Source organism: Pristiophorus japonicus, chromosome 12, assembly GCF_044704955.1.
Source record: "Pristiophorus japonicus isolate sPriJap1 chromosome 12, sPriJap1.hap1, whole genome shotgun sequence".
Taxonomy (NCBI): Eukaryota; Metazoa; Chordata; class Chondrichthyes; family Pristiophoridae; genus Pristiophorus; species Pristiophorus japonicus.
In genome coordinates, this window is record NC_091988.1 from 65,809,770 (window position 1) to 65,829,828 (window position 20,059).

The 20,059-nt window shown below is 42.3% G+C and overlaps 1 protein-coding gene across 1 annotated transcript in view; it reads left to right on the forward strand.

Annotated features, from left to right (window-relative positions):
• slc25a20 (solute carrier family 25 member 20) overlaps nt 1–20,059 on the forward strand; it is a 443,188-nt gene that overhangs the window by 205,110 nt on the left and 218,019 nt on the right. The window contains exon 8 of the mRNA XM_070895604.1: nt 14,529–14,564. Within this exon, the coding sequence (XP_070751705.1) occupies nt 14,529–14,564 (36 nt within the window). The remainder of the gene's footprint in view (nt 1–14,528; nt 14,565–20,059) is intronic.

The following is a 20,059-nucleotide window of genomic DNA, read 5'->3' on the forward strand; positions in this document are numbered from 1 at the left end:
GCATGGCATAAACTAATTGACTAGGTACTATCAAATAAAGACTGCAGATTCCAACTTTATATGCTAATAGGGTTTGTATCCACAATTGATGCATGGTTATAACAAAGATCGTGTTTAGGATCGAATGCTTGCCACAAACATCTCTCTCAACTACAATCTCCATTGAAGGGCCCACTGGGGGTGGTCGGAATCAGGATAGTTGGTGAATTCAGCAATGACAGGAGGTAAAGTGTCCCAGGGCAATCAGTGAGCAAGGGCATCTCTTCCCCCAGTCCAGGCTGGGTCACTGTGTAAGTGACAGCAGCCGGAGAGACTTAAAAAGGGCGCAGGTTCCGAGCGCTGTCCAGATCTTGGCAGGGAATATATGTAAGAATGACTAGCTTAATTTCAATCCTGGAGATTTATAATTATAATTACAATTTGCATCATTACAATTTAAAATCTATACTTTTGCCAAAGCAACCAGGCTGTTCCAGCGCTTCCGGCACTGGTCAGATCCCTGACCTCGTGGGACGCAGACGAGACTACATCGGCGATCTCGCCCCATATTTTTCTGTAGACCCGGGGTGGAGGTTTCCCACGCCCACCCCGGGTTAATTCGGCCCACAGGGAGAGCACCTTAGCAACTAGGGCCTTGTTCGCCTCGTCAGTGAAGGGCTTGACCCTCCTCCTCCACATCTTGCAAGCTATGATCTGAATCAGACATTTCAAACTGCTCGTTATCTTTAACTCAAACTGCTCTTTTTCTCTCTCCTCTCTGTCACTGCCTTTCCTCCTCTCCCTATCCTCTCTGTCTTTCTCTCTGTCTGCCTCTCGCTCTCCCCCTCCCTTTGCCTTCTGCTCTTGGGTGGATGAACCCTGACCTCCCGAATCACGGGAAAACCTGTTTGCAAAAAAAAACGTATGTGCAGTTGCTTGGGAAGCCTGGCCTTCCACATCGCTGAGGCCCGTTTCGCATCGCTAGGGCCTATTTCACATCGCTGGGCTATCGCCTCCCCAAAAAAGCCGAAAATTGCGATTCCAAAAATGGGTGATGTTCCAGCGATCATGAAGGCTGAAACATTGCTAAGGTTGGAACATTGGCCATTTTTAGAGCACTAGCAATCTAAGTGGAAAGTCTAGCATATTCCTGAAGGGACATCGTGGTGAGATGCTTTTTTTGTAGAGTATCAGTCTGGTTGCTCTACAGCTACTGGCATTCAGTGTATGAGTTTGAGTTTATACGAGGCATAATGGAGTAGGCTCTGGTAGATTACAAAGTATTGTGCGTTTCTATTAAGCTTTCCACGTATATTTTTCTATTGATGCCTAAAAAAACAGTTCTTGGACAGTAATGACTTGGTGATACCCAATCGTAAATCTTACTATTCCTCCACCTTACTACAATCATCATAAGCAATTTAAAAAAGGCTTCCTGCCATTAACTGCGCATTTTGTCTTAAAATAGGCACTAGCATAATGGAGAATAACTCACTGTGACAGCACCATGTGCAGTTTAGCTAATTAATTCAGCAAGAACCTGTTCCGCTGAAGTTTATGAATTACTGATCTTTCAAGTTCACAATATATTCCTACTGTCAGGGTAAGTTTTCATCTCTTTTGAATCCTGCTAAATTAAAATGAGCAAACTGTATGGCAACATTTTGGAAATTAATTAATTTGTTTATAACTTACTGCAAACACAAGTTTTAAGATATGTGTTGTATCGATAGTGCATTGAAATGTTTGTGTTGAGCAATGTTGAAAAGTTGGTCTTAATTGAATTTGAATTAGAAAATGCTGAGACCTCTGAGTTCAGTAACGAGGAATCATCCTGATAAAAACAATAACATTACAGCTTCTTGGATATTCAAAAACATTGCCAGGATGATAATTGTTCAAACCTCAAATGACATGAATAATGTTTTACATGCTTTTGTGCTTATTCAAGGGTGTAGTGGTTTTCAGTTTCCACAGATGTTATATAAAATTAATATGCAGCAGAGGTAGATGAAACAAAGTTTATAATTAATACTAAGTTTAGAGGAACTTCAAGATGTTGTGGTACGTTGTACTCCCTAGTGGTGATTTTCACATAACCATAACATCTCATATTACAAATTGAGGTTACATCTTCATACTACTTTTTAAGATGAGCAGATTATTTTCATATTGGTTTCTGGATGTGCACAAGAATGTTCTGAGACTTGTGGGGCACAAAGAAATGGCAAACCTGTTCAGAGAAATGTGAGATGAATCATTTACTTACATTTCTGTGCTGCTAATCCTGCCAGGGATAGATCCTCCCAGGGCGCTGAGAGACTCCAGGAAGATCTGTGACCTATTGATTGTTATTTGGAAGGGGGGAACTGAATGGACATTGGGGAGGTACCACGAGATTGGAAATGTGGTGTCCATATTTAAAAGGGTAATAAAACAGATGCTAGCAACTACAGATCCATGTGTCCCACTTCCATTCTATATAAAGTAATGGAGTCAATTATCAGGAGTAAATTTGTATAAATCCGTAGAACAATAATCTGGTTAACAGCAATCAGTAGGCCAAGGTAGGCTGAAGTATACAGTATAGTCTAGCAGAGCACCTGCGCACTGATGGCAGACACGTCCAAGAAATTAAATTTGAGTAGAGTTCAATCCATTTAAAAAGAACACAGTTGAACTACAGAAGAAGCTGGGTTAGGGTGAAGGGAGCAATGTGCTCTATACGTGTAGCTTGTGTTAAAATGTTCCCATTATTGGAGGAAGGAAAGGTTGAGCAGTTGGGGGTGGGGAGTGGGAAGGGGAAAGGGCAATGAATGACCATGGATAGAGTTGCAAAAGAGAATAACTCAATCAGGAGCTGCCAGTCTGGGAGCCATCTTCACCAACCGGAGATAAACTGGATGGCGAACATGATCTCTCTGGATGGATGAATTGAGATTACATGGAGTTTGCAACACAGAACATGCTGTTTGATTCAACTAGCATGTGTTGGTGTTTATTCTTCACATGAACAGTACTCCTAATCCCTTGCCAGGTTCTTGTATTCCTTATTCTCCATGTACCGTCCATGAGCTTTTAGGCTTATTGAGAGCGGGCATTCATGTTGCATAATTTTTACTTTCCTGTACCTTTACGTAGTGCCGTTTCTCCTATTGTCCTGTTCTGAGTTCACACAGGTTCAGCCTGGTCCAGTTGACATGAGGGCTGTGCTGCTGGGTGGATTGCTATAGATTTTTTTAAAAAATCGTTCATGGAATGTGGGCATCGCTGGCAAGGCCAGCATTTATTGCCCACCCCTAATTGCCCGTGAGAATCATAGAATGGTTACAGCACAGAAGTAGACCATTTAGTCCATCGAGTCCTTGCCGGCTCTCTGCAAGAGCACTTTAGCTAGTCCCACTCCCCCGCCCTTTCACCGTAGCCCTGAAAATGTATTTCCTACAGGTACTTATCCAATTTGCTTTTGAATGCCATGATTGAGTCTGCCTCCACCACTTTCAGGCAGTGCATTCCACATCCTAACCACTCACTTTGTAAAAATATTTTTCCTCATGTTGTACTTTTTGATTCTTTTGCGTTCACCTTAATTCTGTGTCCTTTGGTTCTCGACCCTTCTACCAATGGGAACCGTTTCCCTTTGTCTAGACCTCTCATGATTTTGAATACCTCCATCAAATCTCCTTTCAACCTTCTCTGCTCTAAGGAGAACAACCCCAGCTTCTCTCGTCTATACACGTCCCTCATACCTGCAATTATTCTCGTAAATCTCTTCTGCACTCTAAGGCCATCACATCCTTCCTAAAGTGTGGTGCCCAGAATTGGACACTGTGTTCCAGTTGGGGCCAAACCAGTGTTTTGTACAGGTTCAACAACACTCAAGAAGCTCGATACCATCCAGGACAAAGCAGCCCACTTTGTATCCTTGCATCTTTTTTGAACAAGGGTGTAACATTTGCAATTCTCTAGTCCTCTGGCACCCCGTCCATATCTAAGGATGAGAAGGTGATGGCCAGCCTCCGGCTTGAGCCACTGCAGTCCGTGTGGCAAAGGTACTCCCACAGTGCTGTTGGGGAGGAAGTTCCAGGATTTTGACCCAGTGACGATGAAGGAGCAGCGATGTAGTTCCAAGTCAGGATGTTGTGTGACTTGGAGGGGAATTTGGAAGTGATGATATTCCCATGCGTCTGCTGCCCTTGGTGACAGAGGTCATGGGTTTGGGAGGTGCTGTCGATGAAACCTTGACAAGTTGCTGCAGTGCATCTTGTGGATGGTGCACACTTGCAGCCACAGTTTGCTGATGGTGGAGAGAGTGAATGTTAAAGGTGGAGGATGGGGTGCCAATCAAGTGGGCTGCTTTGTCCTGGATGGTGTCGAGCTTCTTGAGTGTTGTTAGAGCTCTCATCCAGGCAAGTGGAGAATATTCCTTCATACTCCTGACTTGTGCCTTGTAGATGGTGGCAAGGCTTTGGGGTGTCAGTGGGTGAGACAGTCGCCGCAGAATACCCAGCCTCTTGTAGTCACAATATTTATGTGACTGGTCCTGTTATGTTTCTGGTCAATGGTGACCCCCAGGATGTTGATGTGGGGATTCAGTGCCAATTTGAAGTGCAGGCTTTCTTTTATGGTCATTGGTGCTTATTTCAGAAGGCCAAGGTGAGCAAAATGGCTGCAAAAATAACAATTCTGGTCATCTGTGAAAATAACAAAGATCCCATAACTGGAACGTTGTGCTACAGGGTACTTGGGATTCCCAAACCAGCGGACATGATTCAACATTGTAACTTGTGTGTTGGAGACCCCATCACAATGCACTGCCATTGTGCCACCGCTCATCCAATGACCGAAGTTGGGTTGCCTTGGCATTCTATTAAAAGGTGGACTTTGTTGCATTTGCCAAATCTTTAACAGTATCTCGATGCTGATAAAGCCAAGACTAAATTTCTATTTGCATTGCTTCATAAGCTTCCCTTTTCTTCTCACCCCAAGCCTTCCAAAACAAGTGGAAAGACTCCAGATGGTCTGTGGACAAAGGAAAAATTCAAAATTGTATTGCTAGCCATCATTCAGACATCAAGTCTATAGATTCTCAAAACAAAATCCATTGACTGTTTCTTGTGCTCGTCCCTGCCGTTCAAGGTATTCTGGTGCCATGAGGTGTGTTGATGGTTCAGTGTGCTCTTTTAAAGGAACTTTTACATTACAGGAGTACTAGCATTGCAGAATCATTAAAATATGGGTTGATGAGTCTGACGTTGGGCTCTGCTTTCCTGTTACCAGCACAGACACGATGGGCCAAATGGCCTCCTTCTGTGCCGTAAATTTCTTTGATTTGATGATGTTGGGGAGCTGGTTATCATTGTAGGCAATTGGGTCTCAATATTACGCATTGGAATGCAGCACTGTAATAAAAGCAGGCGCAACACCTGCAAGGCAGCTTCTCACAGGCTATTTTCTCAAGATGGGAACACGTTCTTAGTTATTATTAAAGTGCCTTTGGAGGATCTAGTGAGAGTCTCTTTACAAGAGTATGCTGTTCTGCATCGATTTGCACGTTGGAGTAACAGCAGTTAATGGTGGCATCAAGGAAATAGGAATGATGATCGGCTTTACTCGCCTCCCCTCGCCTCAGGAATACAATGAATACAAATGCCATTTGAGAGGAAAGCAGTAGTTTGAAATATGGGAGTAGAGGTGTGAGAATTTGTTAGAAGCTGTTACGATCTAGCTGATTAGGATTGATATTTTTGCATTTCTATTGAATTCTGACTGTGATCTGAAATCAGCAAAACAAATTTATCACCATTTTGCTTTCCTTAAATTTGTTGTGCTCCGTTTTATATCTGTAGAATATGACTAACTGTTTTTGTATTCTATTTTATGAAGCCACTAATTTATTCAAAGTTATATAATGAACGAAAAGGGAATTCAGTGCAAATTGAAAGATTGTGTTGATTGCATGACCAGAAATTGAAAGCACCGACTTTTGCAAGGTCAAATTTTAGACCTTTTACAAACTTTTTAAAATAAAGGAACTAATTAACATCTGTCAGCATTTAAGAAGTTTATGAAGGTTACCCTTTTATAATGGAATACATTTGTAAAGTTGAAGCAAAAAAATTACCATACTTTTTGTCTCTGTGGTTGTCATGAACACGAGGCCCAGATATGGTTGAAGAAGTGACATTTTATTTGTCATGCGCTGTCTTTTCTATGGAGAGAAGCTGCATTCATTGAACAATTGTCGATCATTATTAACATTTAGATTGGTATCTCATAATGAAGGTTTCCAAACTTGACTTGCTGCGTACTGACTTCCAGATCGACCAGTTGCCCGTGTACCCTCACCGACATACAGGTTTAACATTTTAATCACTTTATTGCCCAAACATTAGTGCACGTTGAAGTAAATTAACTTCTTTACATAACAAATTTCCAGAGTTTTAAAGCTTCGTCTGAGTAGCCTATTATAAAAATGCAATAAATACATAGAGAAAATAATTAATTAATATAATTAGACAATTTCTCCCATGTAAACCCCCCCGCCCCCCCACCCCAGAGATATCTTGCGTACCACAGTTTGGGAATCTCTGCCATAATAGAAGTTGCTTGCAGAGGGCAGCTAGGAGTGCTTGATTCTCACTTTTTATGTATTGAGTGGGATTGTGTTTTTGAAAGGTGAGCCACAGTTTTTGGTATAATCGGACGTTAACAGATTTGATTGGCACTGAGACTACAATTTTGTTTAAGAATTTCTATCTAGTCATAGAAGTTTACAACACGGAAGGAGGCCATTTCAGCCCATCGTGTCCGTGTTAAGTGTGTGATGCAATTTAATTTGTTTGACATGCTTTCAGGTGCTAAAACAGATACCATCTGACATGAAAATGCTGTTAACGGGAAGGGTTGATAATGGCTGGAATTGCAATGAGAAAGAAAAACCTATACTCAATGGATTAAGTACTTTAATTCAACGTCTATCTTCAGGATTTTTAAAAATATTCATTCTTGGGATGTGGGCGTTGCTGGCAAGGCTGGCATTTTTTGCCCATTTAAAAAAAATAAAATGCAATTTATTCATAAAATTTGCAAATGTAGGTTCAGTACAATCCAAATGTCACAATTCAAATAAGACAATACAGATCCTACAGGGTAAATACAGTCCATGGCACTCCAGGGTGCCTTATTCCACATTCAGTACAGATTACAGTTGCATTACATTAAACATTTTTCTTATATATTCAGCCCGAGGCAGGGTTTATAGGGTTCCAGCCCTATAACAGTTGGGGGGCTTAAAAGGGGCCAGAAATGCTTAAACTGTGACTTTTCTCCCCATTGAACCTTTGCGGCGGCTGCACCAAGCTTCAGTGTATTTCTCAGCAGCTAGTCCTGGACCTTGGAATGTACCAGTTTGCAACACTCAGTCGTGGACACTTCCTTGGTTGCACTGATGCAGCTGAGTGGCTTGCTCGGCCACTTCAGAGGATAGTTGCCAATCCACCACGTCAGTGTGGAACTGGAATCACATAGCCAGACCCAGTAAGGATGGATGGTTTCCTTTCCTAAAGGACATTTGTGACATTGTTGTAAACAATCCAACAGCTTGATGGTCACTTTTACAGATTATTTTAAAACTGAGTTCGAATTCTCAAACTGCCATGGTGGGATTTGAATTGACGTTCTCTGGATTATTTGTCCAATAATAACAACCACTGCGCGAATGTATCTGCACGCCAGACAAGTGTTCTGTTCTCTAGTAGTGATGGCATTCACTTTGAAAGCACAAAAATGTACACACGGGGAGTGGGAAACCACCTTTGTGAATGTCAGTAGTAAATCAAGGGCCGCGACTGTTTCTGTAGGTTGTGAACCAAGTGCCAATATCTGATTTGTGTTGGTGTGTATTTGCTGGAGCTGTGTTTTATTTAAAACAAATTTATAGAGCACTTGGGACAGGATGAGAGGATATGGAGGTGGTGTCCATGGCACCAGGGGTGGCTCTGTTGCACAGGAGGGCAGGAAAAAGAGTGGGAGAGCTATAGTGATAGGGGATTCTATTGTAAGGGGAATAGATAGGTTTTTCTGCGGCAGCAAACGAGACTCCAGGATGGTATGTTACCTCCCTGGTGCAAGAGTCAAGGATGTCTCTGAGCAGCTGCAGTGCATTCTGGAGGGGGAAGGTGAACAGCCAGCTGTCGTGGTACATATAGGTACCACCAATATAGATAAAAATGGGATGAGGTCCTACAAGCTGAATTTAGGGAGCTTGGAGTTAAATTAAAAAATAGGACCTCAAAGGTAGTAATCTCAGGATTGCTACCAGTGCCACGTGCTAATCAGAGTAGGAATTTCAGGATAGCTTGGATGAATACGTGGCTTGAGGAGTGGTGCAAGGGGGAGGGATTCAAATTCCTGGGATATTGGAACCAGTTCTGGGGGAGGTGGGACCAGTACAAACCGGACGGTCTGCACCTGGGCAGGACCGGAACCTATGTCCCAGGCAGAGTGTTTGCTAGTGCTGTTAGGGAGGGTTTAAATTAAAATGGCAGCGGGATGGGAATCTATGCAGGGAGGCAGAGAGAAGGAAAAAGGGGGCAGAAGCAAAAGGTAGGGAGGAGAAAAGCAAGAGTGGAGGGCAGAGAAATCAAGGGCAAACATTACAACATAATCCTAAAAGGACAAAGTGTGTTAAAAAACAAGTCTGAAGGCTCTGTGCCACAATGCGAGGAGTATTCGTAAGAAGGTGGGTGAATTGACTGCGCAGATAGCTATTAACGGATATGATGTAATTGGGATTACGGAGACATGGCTCAAGGTAACCAAGGCTGGGAATTCAATATCCAGGGGTATTTAATATTCAGGAAGGACAGACGGGAAGGAAAAGGAGGTGGGGTAGCGTTACTGGTTAAAGAAGAGATTAACGCAACAGTAAGGAAGGACATTAGCGTGGATGATGTGGAATCTATATGGGTAGAGCTGCGAAACACCAAAGGGCAGAAGACGTGAGTGGGAGTTGTGTACAGACACCAAACAGAGTAGGGAGGTTGAGGATGGCATCAAACAGGAAATTAGGGACGCATGCAATGAGGGTACAGTAGTTATCATGGGTGACTTTAATCTACATATTGATTGGGCTAACCAAACTGGTAGCAATACTGTGCAGGAGGATTTCCTGGAGTGTATAAGGGATGGTTTTCTAGACCAATATGTTGAGGAACCAACTAGAGAGCAGGCCATCCTAGACTGGGTCTTGTGTAACGAGAGAGGATTAATTAGCAATCTAGTTGTGCGGGGCCCCTTGGGGAAGAGTGACCATAATATGATAGAATTCTTCATTAAGCTGGAGAGTGACACAGTTAATTCAGAGACTAGGGTCCTGAACTTAAAGAAAGGAAACTTCGACGGTATGAGACGTGGATTGGCTAGGATAGATTGGAGAATGATACTTAAAGGGTTGATGGTGGATAGGCACTGGCAGACTCCCATGGATGAACTACAACAATTGTACATCCCTGTGGCATAAAAATAAATCAGGAAAGGTGGCTCAACTGTGGCTAACAAGAGAACTTGGGAATGGTGTTAAATCCAAGGAAGAGGCATATAAATTGGCCAGAAAAGGCAGCAAACCTGAGAACTGGGAGAAATTTTAGAATTCAGCAGAGGAGGACGAAGGGTTTAATTAGGAGGGGGAAAATAAGAGTATGAGAGTAAGCTTGCAGGGAACATAAAAACTGACTGCAAAAGTTTCTGTAGATATGTGAAGAACAAAAGATTAGTGAAGACGAATGTAGGTCCCTTGCAGTCAGAATTAGGTGAATTCATAATGGGGAACAAGGAAATGGCAGACCAATTGAACAAAAACTTTGGTTCTGTCTTCACTAAGGAAGACACGAGTAACCTCCTGAAAATATTAGGGGACCGAGGGTCTAGCGAGAAGGGGGAACTGAGGGAAATCCTTATTAGTCAGGAAATGGTGTTAGGGAAACTGATGGGACTGAAGGCTGATAAATCCCCAGGGCCTGATAGTCTGCAGCCCAGAGTACTTAAGGAAGTGGCCCTAGAAATAGTAGATGCATTGGTGGTCATTTTCCAACATTCCATGTACTCTGGTTCAGTTGCAATGGATTGGAGGGTAGCTAATGTAACCTCACTTTTTAAAAAAGGAGAGAGAAAACAGGGAATTATAGACTGGTCAGCCTGACATCGGTGGTGGGGAAAATGCTGGAATCAATTATTCTTCATCATATAGGCGGTCCCTCGAAACGAGGGTGACTTGCTTCCACACCAAAAAAGGATGAGTTCACATGTGTTTCAATGCGGGACCTAATATTCCAGGTCGCGAACTACATCCTGAGAGGTGGAAGATTCCTGTGTGTGGATTTTTGTAACGTGTGGTGGCCGTTGCACACCAGCCACTATGCGGGCTTGGCAGAGCTAGGTCTTGGTCCAGTGGCAAGGGTTAACCAAGACGACTGGAGACCTGCTCTGCTGCACGGACCTAGTGTGCACACATATCGCAGTGTGGGCTAGCCCGTGCTGCCCCTGGGCCCCTGGCCCTGAATTCATGCCTCCCCTGGGCCCCGATCACATCTCTCTACACACACGCAAACCCACAATTATTGAAAATGTAATAGCAGCGCATTTGGAAAACAGTGACATAATCGGTTCATGTCAGCATGGATTTATGAAAGGGAAATCATGCTTGACAAATCTAGAGTTTTTTGAGGATGTAATTAGTAGAGTGGATAAGGGAGAACCAGTGGATGTGGTGTATTTGGACTTTCAAAAGGCTTTTGACAAGGTACCACACAAGAGATTAGTGTGCAAAATTAAGGTACACATTATTGGGGATAATGTATTGACATGGATAGAGAACTGGTTGGCAGACAGGAAGCAAAGAGTGGGAATAAACGGGTCCTTTAGGAATGACAGGCAGTGACTAATGGGGTGCCGCAGGGTTCAGTGCTGGGACCCCAGCCATTTACAATATACATTAATGATTTAGACGAAGGAATTGAATGTAATATCTCCAAGTTTGCAGATGACACTAAACTGGGTGGCAGTGCGAGCTGCGAGGAGGATGCTCAGAGGCTGCAGTGGGACTTGGACAGGATGGGTGAATGGGCAAATGCATGGTAGATGCTGTATAATATGGATAAGTGTGAGGTTATCCATTTTGGTAGCAAAAACAGGAAGGCAGATTATTATCTGAATGGTGACAGATTAGTAAAAGGGGAGATGCAACGAGACCTGGGTGTCATGGTACATCAGTCATTGAAGGTAGGCATGTAGGTACAGCAGGCAGTAAAGAAAGCAAATGGCATGCTGACCTGCATAGCGAGGGGATTTGAGTATACGAGCAGGGAGGTCTTACTGAAGTTGTACAGGGCCTTGGTGAGTCCATAGCTTGAGTATTGTGTGCAGTTTTGGTCTCCTAATCTGAGGAAGGACATTCTTGCTATTGAGGGAGTGCAGCAAAGGTTCACCAGACTGATTCCCGGGATGACAGGGCTGACATATGAAGAACGACTGGATCGACTAGGCTTATATTCACTGGAATTTAGAAGAATGAGAGAGGATCTCATAGAAACATATAAAATTCTGACGGGATTGGACAGGTTAGATGCAGGAAGAATATTCCCGATGTTTGGGAAGTCCAGGGGTCACAGTCTAAGGATAAGGGGTAAGCCATTTAGGACCGAGATGAGGAGAAACTTCGTCACTCAGAGAATTGTGAACCTGTGGAATTCTCTACCACAGAAAGTTGTTGAGGCCAGTTCGTTTGAGATATTCAAAAGGGAGTTAGATGTGGCCCTTACAGCTAAAGGGATCAAGGGGTATGGAGAGAAAGCAGGAATGGGATACTGAAGTTGCATGATCATATTGAATGGTGGTGCAGGCTCGAAGGGCCGAATGACCTACTCCTGTACCGATGTTCTATGTTTCTATCGCATTAAATGTTATTAGAAGGGATTCCATTCATGCGCAGCTTTTGCGTGTCGAGATGATGTCTGGATATTTGTAGAGAGAGTAATCTACTTTAAATTTCATTTAATGCATGGGGACGGCCTGGAGACCCACATCAGGGTTCCCACCCCCTTCTTCGCACTACCAGTGGCAAAAGCAAACTGTTGCCACAGGTAATGTTGGATGCCATGAACTGACTTTGTTCCCTAGCTCTCAGCATACTTGTATATAGAATCATAACATAGAATAGTACAGCACAGAAGACCATTCGGCCCATCGAGTCTGCGCTGGCTCCCAGTGATTCCCACTCCCCTGCTCTTTCCCTGAATCCCTGCAATCTACTATTCAGTATGTTTGCACCACCACCATCATCATCATAGGCAGTCCCTCGAAACAAGGATGACGTGCTTCCACGCTGAAAAGGGATGAGTTCACAGCTGTTTCAATGAAGGACCTAATATTCCCGATCCCGAACTACATCTTCAAGAGTGGAAGATGCCTGTGCGTGGATTTTTTTAACGTGTGGTGGCTGTTGCATACCAGACACCACACGGCTCGACAGAGCTTGGTCTTGGTTCAGTGGCAAGGAATAACCAAGACGACTGGAGACCAGCTCTGCTGCACGCACCTAGTGCGCGCACATATTGCAGTGTGGGCTAGCCCGTGCTGCCCCTAAAACCTGAACTCTCGCCTCTCCTGGGCCCCGATCACATCCCTCTACGAACTCTTGCCACTCCTTCGCCCCCGACCTCGCCACTCTTGCTGTACCTGCCCACACTGCAATCAGCCGTCGCCCTCCTGCAGCAGCATGCGCTGTTCTCTGCAGTGGTATGCTGCCGAACGCTGCTCCCTCTCATGGCCCCGACCTGCTGATGGTCTTGATGGTCCTATCAGGCAGGACATTCCAAACCCTAACCACTCGTTGGTTTAAAAAAAAGTTTTCCCTCATGTCAGTTTGTGGACTAAAGAGTGGCAGATGGAATTCAGTAAATGCACAGCAATACAGTTTGGCTAAATAAACATAACAGTAATTCTATTCTGAATGGGAGTCAGCTTGGTGCTGCGGAAGAACAGGTTGATATGGGAGTTACAGGTTCACAGGGCATGAAAAATGCAAATGGAATTCTAGGTTTTATTTGAGGTTTAGAGTATAAAGGTGCAGTGTTAGTCTCCACACGTTCAGAAGGATATTGAGACATTAGAGAGGGTACAATACCGATTTGCTGGGATGCTAGCTGGTGGGAAATACAAATATGAAGAAAGGCTTGAAAAATTGGGGGCTGATGAAAGGTCTTCGAACTGAAAGGTTTAACCTACTTTCCTCTCTCCGAACCTTCTTTAGTGTTTCCGGCATGTGCAGTGGCTGCTTGGAAAATTGAGGCTTTTCCCCAATAGAATAGCCAAGGTTATGGGGCCAATATGATGGGGCTCAAGTAATCCGAGTTCCAGAAACTTTAAATTCTGTATCATTCTGTGCTAATACTTAAGTCCTGGCTATTCACAACAAAAGTAAATGGGTATATATCTGCTTACATGGTATAGTACTAGCGATTGGCTCTTTTAATAGGGCAGATGGGGTGATCTGGAGCTTGAGGTTTGATTGATAGCTGCTTATGAATCCCATGGGATGTGCTTTGTTATCTGTTGCTGTTCATGTTCCTCTCAGCAGCAATATTATGTTGTGCCTGGTGTTTGGGGAGGTGATGGAAGCTTTGTTTGACCTTGCGAATGAATACTGATATTTACAGCAAGAAGCCGAATATAATATAAAATTCAATTTTTTAACTAGGTATTTAAAAAAAAATTAACGATTAAATACTAACCCTGTATTGAGATTTTAGTGGCTAACTTTCTATGGTACTTTCCAGGTTGGCATATACAGAATCAGGGCACATGTTAAAAATACATTAGTTCTCTTAAATATATGTATAATATTTAATTACTATTAGGAAAATAACAATGTACGCTGTGTGTTTTTCCCAGTCATAATCCCACAAGTAGATATTTGTAGAGGATAAATATTGGGTTGTCTTCTCCTCCACTCCTCCTCACACATTCATAAGACCCTGAGTGAGCATGTGCAGATTTTCTTCCAGCACGAAAGGGACAACTAATTAAAGTGATCACTTTATGTCCGTGTCAATATACCCAATATACTCAGGCTAAAAAGCAGCATTTAAAAGCATCAATACATTAAAAGGGACAAGAGAATTTGAAAGTTAGTGAATCAGCTTTTGCATGCTGGCTTTCAGTCTGAGTATATTGGGTATATTGACACGGACGTAAAGTGATCACTTTAATTTGGTGATGCCTAAATGTTGTTTTACTTGTATGCCTTTGGAGTTGAGGGAATAAGGATGGGCTCGTTGGCTTTGACTTTACATACCAAGGTCTCGAATATGCTAAAATCATAATGGCAGTAAAACAAACGTGGTAAAACAAATAGCAGCCATTGCTGTACTACCTAATGTATTATTGTAAGACTGTTGCATATTGTAAACACATCAACTTGCTCTATTGAGTTGTTGTAGAAATGCTAAGTTGGGTTTCAGAGAATTAATTTTGTTTACTTTTTTTTACAGAACCAGTTATTAACAGATTCAACAGAAGGGTTTCAGGTAAGCCTTGTCTTACACTGATTTTAATCTTACCACATCAGATTGGATTTGCGTTACAAAAGTTTTAGATTAAGCCCAATTTCTCTAATTAGGGTTTAATTTATTGTTGGGAAGAGCCTTGCCCTTACCTGGCTGAATTAATACTAAATTAATTACCCATTTGGACACTGATATCAACAGCATTTTAGTAAGGACAAGAGCATGGGGAACATTTAATAGTTAGGCTGTAGCAGAAGTGAAGCCTTTATCTGAAGCTGTTGTGCCTTCCATCTTTGAGAAAGATTATGTTCTGGACTATAGTTTGATTTACTAATTTGTCCTTTTTGTAGTTCAGTTGTTGAATTTTATCTGCATTTTTGAAGCTCCTGATGCACTGATATTTACTTTAATCCTGAATTGATTCCTATATGTGTTCATCAATGAGAGATATATTAAAGTTGTTTGTTTCTGTATAGATTTAGATGTCTTTGCGGCAAATTTCTTTCTCAAATTTGCAGAAAATTAGAATACAATAAAACAGAAAATGCTAGAAAAGCATAACAGGTCAGTTAGCAATTGCCAAAGAAAGAGGGGTCACTTTTACTTAAGAATTATATCAATGTTTTCTAAGGTACTGACTGACTTGTTTATTTTCAGAATTAGATGTTTTAGGATTTGATTTTTTTATATCTCGGAATTAAAACTAAATCTCTAATTTTGAGTTGAAGAGGTTAGCCGTTTAGTTAATAACAGGAGGTTGCTGGAAAATAAATAAATTATGTACTCAGTGAAAGTAAAATAAACACGCACTACTGAAATATATTAGCATTGCATTTCTCTTCAAATTCCTCCACAGCCTCACTCCTCCCTATCTCTGTGACCTCCTCCAACCCTGCAAGCCTTCGAGATCTCTGCGCTCCTCCAATTTTGGCTTCTTGTGCATCCCTCTTGCATATAGGTCTTTCTTTATCCCCGATTTTAATCACTCCAAAATTGGCAGCCGTGCTTTCACCTTCCAAACTCTGGAATTACCTCCCGAGACCTCTCAGCCTCTCTCTTCTTCAAGATGTTCTGTTAAACCTATCTTTGACAAAGCTTTTGGTCAGCTGTCCTGATACCACCTCCTGTTTTTGTTGATCTTGCTCTTGTTAAGTGCCTTGGGACGTTTTGCTATGTTAAATGCACTGTAAGTTGTTCAGGACTGCCACATATGGTCTTCATAGATTGTGCAACTATTATGGATGGTTTTGGTCTTGAATATATAGAATTAGCCCAATGTTATTTGATTATTTTAAGGACTGCTGGTTTACAATTCAGTACAAATTTACAGCTTTGTAGTATAGGCCCCCATCCATGTGGTACTGGGCAGATTGCCAAATCTATTTCACATAAGAATCAGAGTCTTCTCCTTGATGAAAAAGGTATGCCTTCTTTGAAACCAAAGGATAGCCTCAAAGAGAGAAAAAAAAAATCAACATAAAATAGCATGAAAATGTTACGGTTAATAAGTCAGTTACTGATTTAAAATCTACATTTAGCCTTTCCAGTGTCAATGCTAGTAAGGCACCACATGCACCCTCATGAATTTGGCTGTAACAACTGATGTAAAAACATTGTACTGAAGAAAAGTGCCAGTACATGTTACTGTTCAACTTGCCCATCTTCCAGCCTGATTTAAATCTTGGTAAGTAGTGGTTGCCTCAGATTGAAGAGAAAACCTTTTGTTCTTGCTCTTTCTTCCTGAACCCCTACCTTGAAATTATATTTTGGGAGCCTGAAAGCTGAAGTTCTGCTCCAGATTAGTTCATTTTGCCTTAAGAAATTGATTCTGGTTGAATGTGCAGTACTAATAGAGGGGAACAGAAATCAGGGACATGTACAATTGAGGATCATGTCAAAATATCATTATAATTAGCTAGAGTAGGCTTAATCCCAGCGGTCCCCCATGATTACTGATGTCAAGGGAATGCAGCATTAGTTCATCATTTGTAAACTGCGGTGGTTCTGTTGGTTAGCCTACCGTTGTTCCCTCTAGAGAACTTAAGTTTGAAACTAGCCAACACCGATGGAACAAAAGCCTGTGTCTCTCTGATACTGTTGTGAAATAAAACAGTTTACATTGGTGGGGGCCACATTACAAAGCTGTTAATTTGGACTGAATCGTTGACAACCCTACTCAACGAGAAAGTAAGGATAACTGGGTTAATAGGTGGTTCTCTGCTGAAGGTGAGTTTAAGGAACATTGTCCGGGCAAAACCATGGGATCTTTGTAAACATTTGGTTATGCTGCCCAGTCCCCAGAACTGACATGTATCCCTTAATCACGGATCAATATCAAGCTAATTTAAAAAAAATTCTCATTGACAAGGCCAGCACTTATTGTCCACCTCCAGTTGCCTTTGAGAAGGTACTGGTGGATCTTCTTGAACTGCTGCAGTCCGTGTGCTGAAGGTGCTCCCATGTTTGGTATGGAGTTCCAGGATTTTGACCGGAGATGAAGGAATGGCGATGTCCAGATCTCAGACAGAAAAACACTATACTTAATGTAAATAATTAGGCATATAGGGCTCAATTTGCCCCAATGATTTGTGCTGTTTTTTTTGAGCAGGCTGCTTTTTTTTTGGCCTAAGTTGTTTTAAAAAAAAAACACAGTTTCCCCACTAAATTTGCACCAGCGTAACTCAGTTACGATTTTTTAGGTTATTTTTTTTTTCAGCCAAAGGGCGCGTAACCTGCCACCCGTGCCAATTCTGGCCATTGAGGCAAGTTTGGCCAGCTAAGAGTTACTCCAGCTCTGCTTAGGCCAGCGGATGTGGCATCTGCAGAAAAACCTTCTGGAGAGTTAAAGAAATTGATGCAGGTAAGGAAATCGGCGCAGAGAGAGAGAGAGAGATGGAGAGATGCCGTTTTTTGGGATGTCAGGCGGGGAAGTGGACCGGCAGGCAAGTTGCTGCAATATATTTTAATGTGTTTTTTAAATTGATGCAATGTGTTTTAATGTGTTGCGAGCTGGCTGTATGTTTCACTTTGCAGCCTCAGCTCGTATTGTGTCCCTAGTTACCATGGCAACCCGATCTTTTTGGCGCAGATCAAGGCTCCATCTGCAACATTAAAGGACAGGTTAGACCACGCCAAAATTAAGAAATCCAATGGGGAAACTTGGAACTTTCTTTTTTGGCGTACTTAGGCCTCCAAAAAAAACGGGCGCAACTCTTCAAGTACGCCCAAAAAAAGCTTGGGGGAAAATTGAGCCCATTGTGTTTTGTTCTGTGGTCAAGAGAGGAATCTGAGTAAATTCAACAGTAGCTGGCAGTAGTTTGGGCTCAATTTTGCCCAACCCCTTTTTTCGGTGCACTTACTTTAAGTGCGCCGACTTTGCGCGCTGGAAACGGCGCCGGAAAAAAGTCGCCCCATCCTGGCTGCTCATCCGAGTCCCCGTGGCGTGCATTGTGAAGTGGGGAGCGTGGCGTGCTTTATGAAGTGGAGGGCGGAGCAACAGGCCAGCGGCGAAAACCATGCCGGCACTTGCGCGCATGTGCAGTGAAGTCTGCGCGCATGCTCCTGCCCTCCCAGCGTGTCCTGTGAGCTGTGAGCAGAACCCAATGCTCACAGCCACTATCCCCGCCCCGATCTCGCCGCACCCTATCCCCGGCCGGCTGGCCCACTGAGTTCCCGGGCAAGGTAGGATTTCAGTTTTATTTTGTATTCATTGATGGTTCTGCTTGAGAGTTTTGATTTGGGTGGGGGGATGGGGAGGGGGGGTGGGGGGAAGAGCGAAAGAGTGTTTTGGGGGCGGGGAGAAAGTGTTTTGATGGGGCGGGAGGAACTAAAAAAAAAACTTGATTGTGGCATAAAGATAGGACTTCTCTTTTTTTATTTGTTATTGATTGATTGCTTATTACTTTTTGGCCTTTGTTTAGTGCTTTGAAAGTCTTGGTGCAGGTCCTCAGCTTTCTTCTATTTTTTATTTGTTATTGAATGCTTATTATTTTATGCTTTGTTTAGTGCTTTGTAAGTCTTGGTGCTTTAAATGTACAAACCTGCGCCGATTTCTTAACTGCCCGCAAGGTTTTTCAGAGCTGGCCACATACGCTGACCTAAGTGGATTTGGAGTAAGTTTTAGCTGGCCAAAGTGGCATAAATGGCCAAAACTGAAGTAAGTGTCTGGGAACACTCCTTTTTGAAAAGAAAACTGAACTAAAAAAAATCATACCTAACTGACTTACTCTGGAGCAAACTTTTGGGGGAAAATGAAATTTTTTAACTTACGCCAGAAAAAAACAACTTACTCCAAAAAAAAAATTGATGCAAGTCATGGCCAAAATTGGGCCCATAAGCAGTTTCCATTTTACTTTGGCAACACATTTTGATGGGTAGGAGCCATGTATCTAGATCTTCATCTTGCATGTGCAGTTGTTGAAATATGTAATTTCGGTAATAGCTATATCAGATACACATTTACTTCTTCAATTACACCACACAAAGAATGTTCAGCCTAATTACATCGGATTGCGGTATTGCCAATACAGACTGAGCCAAAACACAAATATAGCGATGTTGACTTTGTAAATACTTTGTGATCGAACAGATAGATGATTCGTTGTAATGGGCACTTCATTGTAGATATTTTTCAAAATTGTTTGACATGAGTTTGAGAGTGCTCAATAAGCCAACAAGCCTGGCTTGTACCATAGTTAGTTTTAACCAGGTTTCAAAGCTACAGCCGGTGATTTACACTTGTTATCTTTGCCTTTATCTCAGATTGTTCTAAATCTATTAATTTAATCAGCCACTCTGACAAACAGTCCTATTTTTCTTCACACGTGCACACACACCTGTGACATTGTACCTGGGGAGTCAGGACCAAGCGCAGTCTTAGGTGAAGTGAGTTAGAAGGCAGGGGGGATTGGACCAGGGCATGCAGATATAAGTTAGTCCCCATTTAGAATGTTTACATTCTATCCTTATTTTGTATAATACTTCGATTTTATATTATTTATCATTAAATAGCGAAACCTATGGCAATTTGGGAAGTGGAGCTGGTTGGGAGAATAGCAGTTGCTATGCAGTCCAGGCTGAGGAGCTGTGAGAAGCAAAACTAAAGTGCTCTCGTGCCACTACTTCAGGAGGGTAGGATTACAGGGTGACAAGTTTAGATATGCAGTTTCTATTATAAATATAGACAAAGGAATTTAGAATGATAATGTTGGCAGTGTTACAAAATTTGACAACAGCAAATAAGGTTTTGTGGACAAGAATTGCTGCAGACATCTGTTATCGATTATAGGATTTTTACATTTATGAGAGAAAACAATTTACAATAATATGCTTTTAGTTTTGGACACAACTATTTGTACTCATAAAATGGCCGCCATGTCTCTGATTGGCTCTCCATTATCACATAACCTATTACTGATTGGTCCCCTTGGAGGATAAGCCACACCCTGTAGTTTCTCTGGAATGTGTAAATGGAACCGCCCAGCCCAAGTTCTCACTGACTTTGCAAATTGTAATTT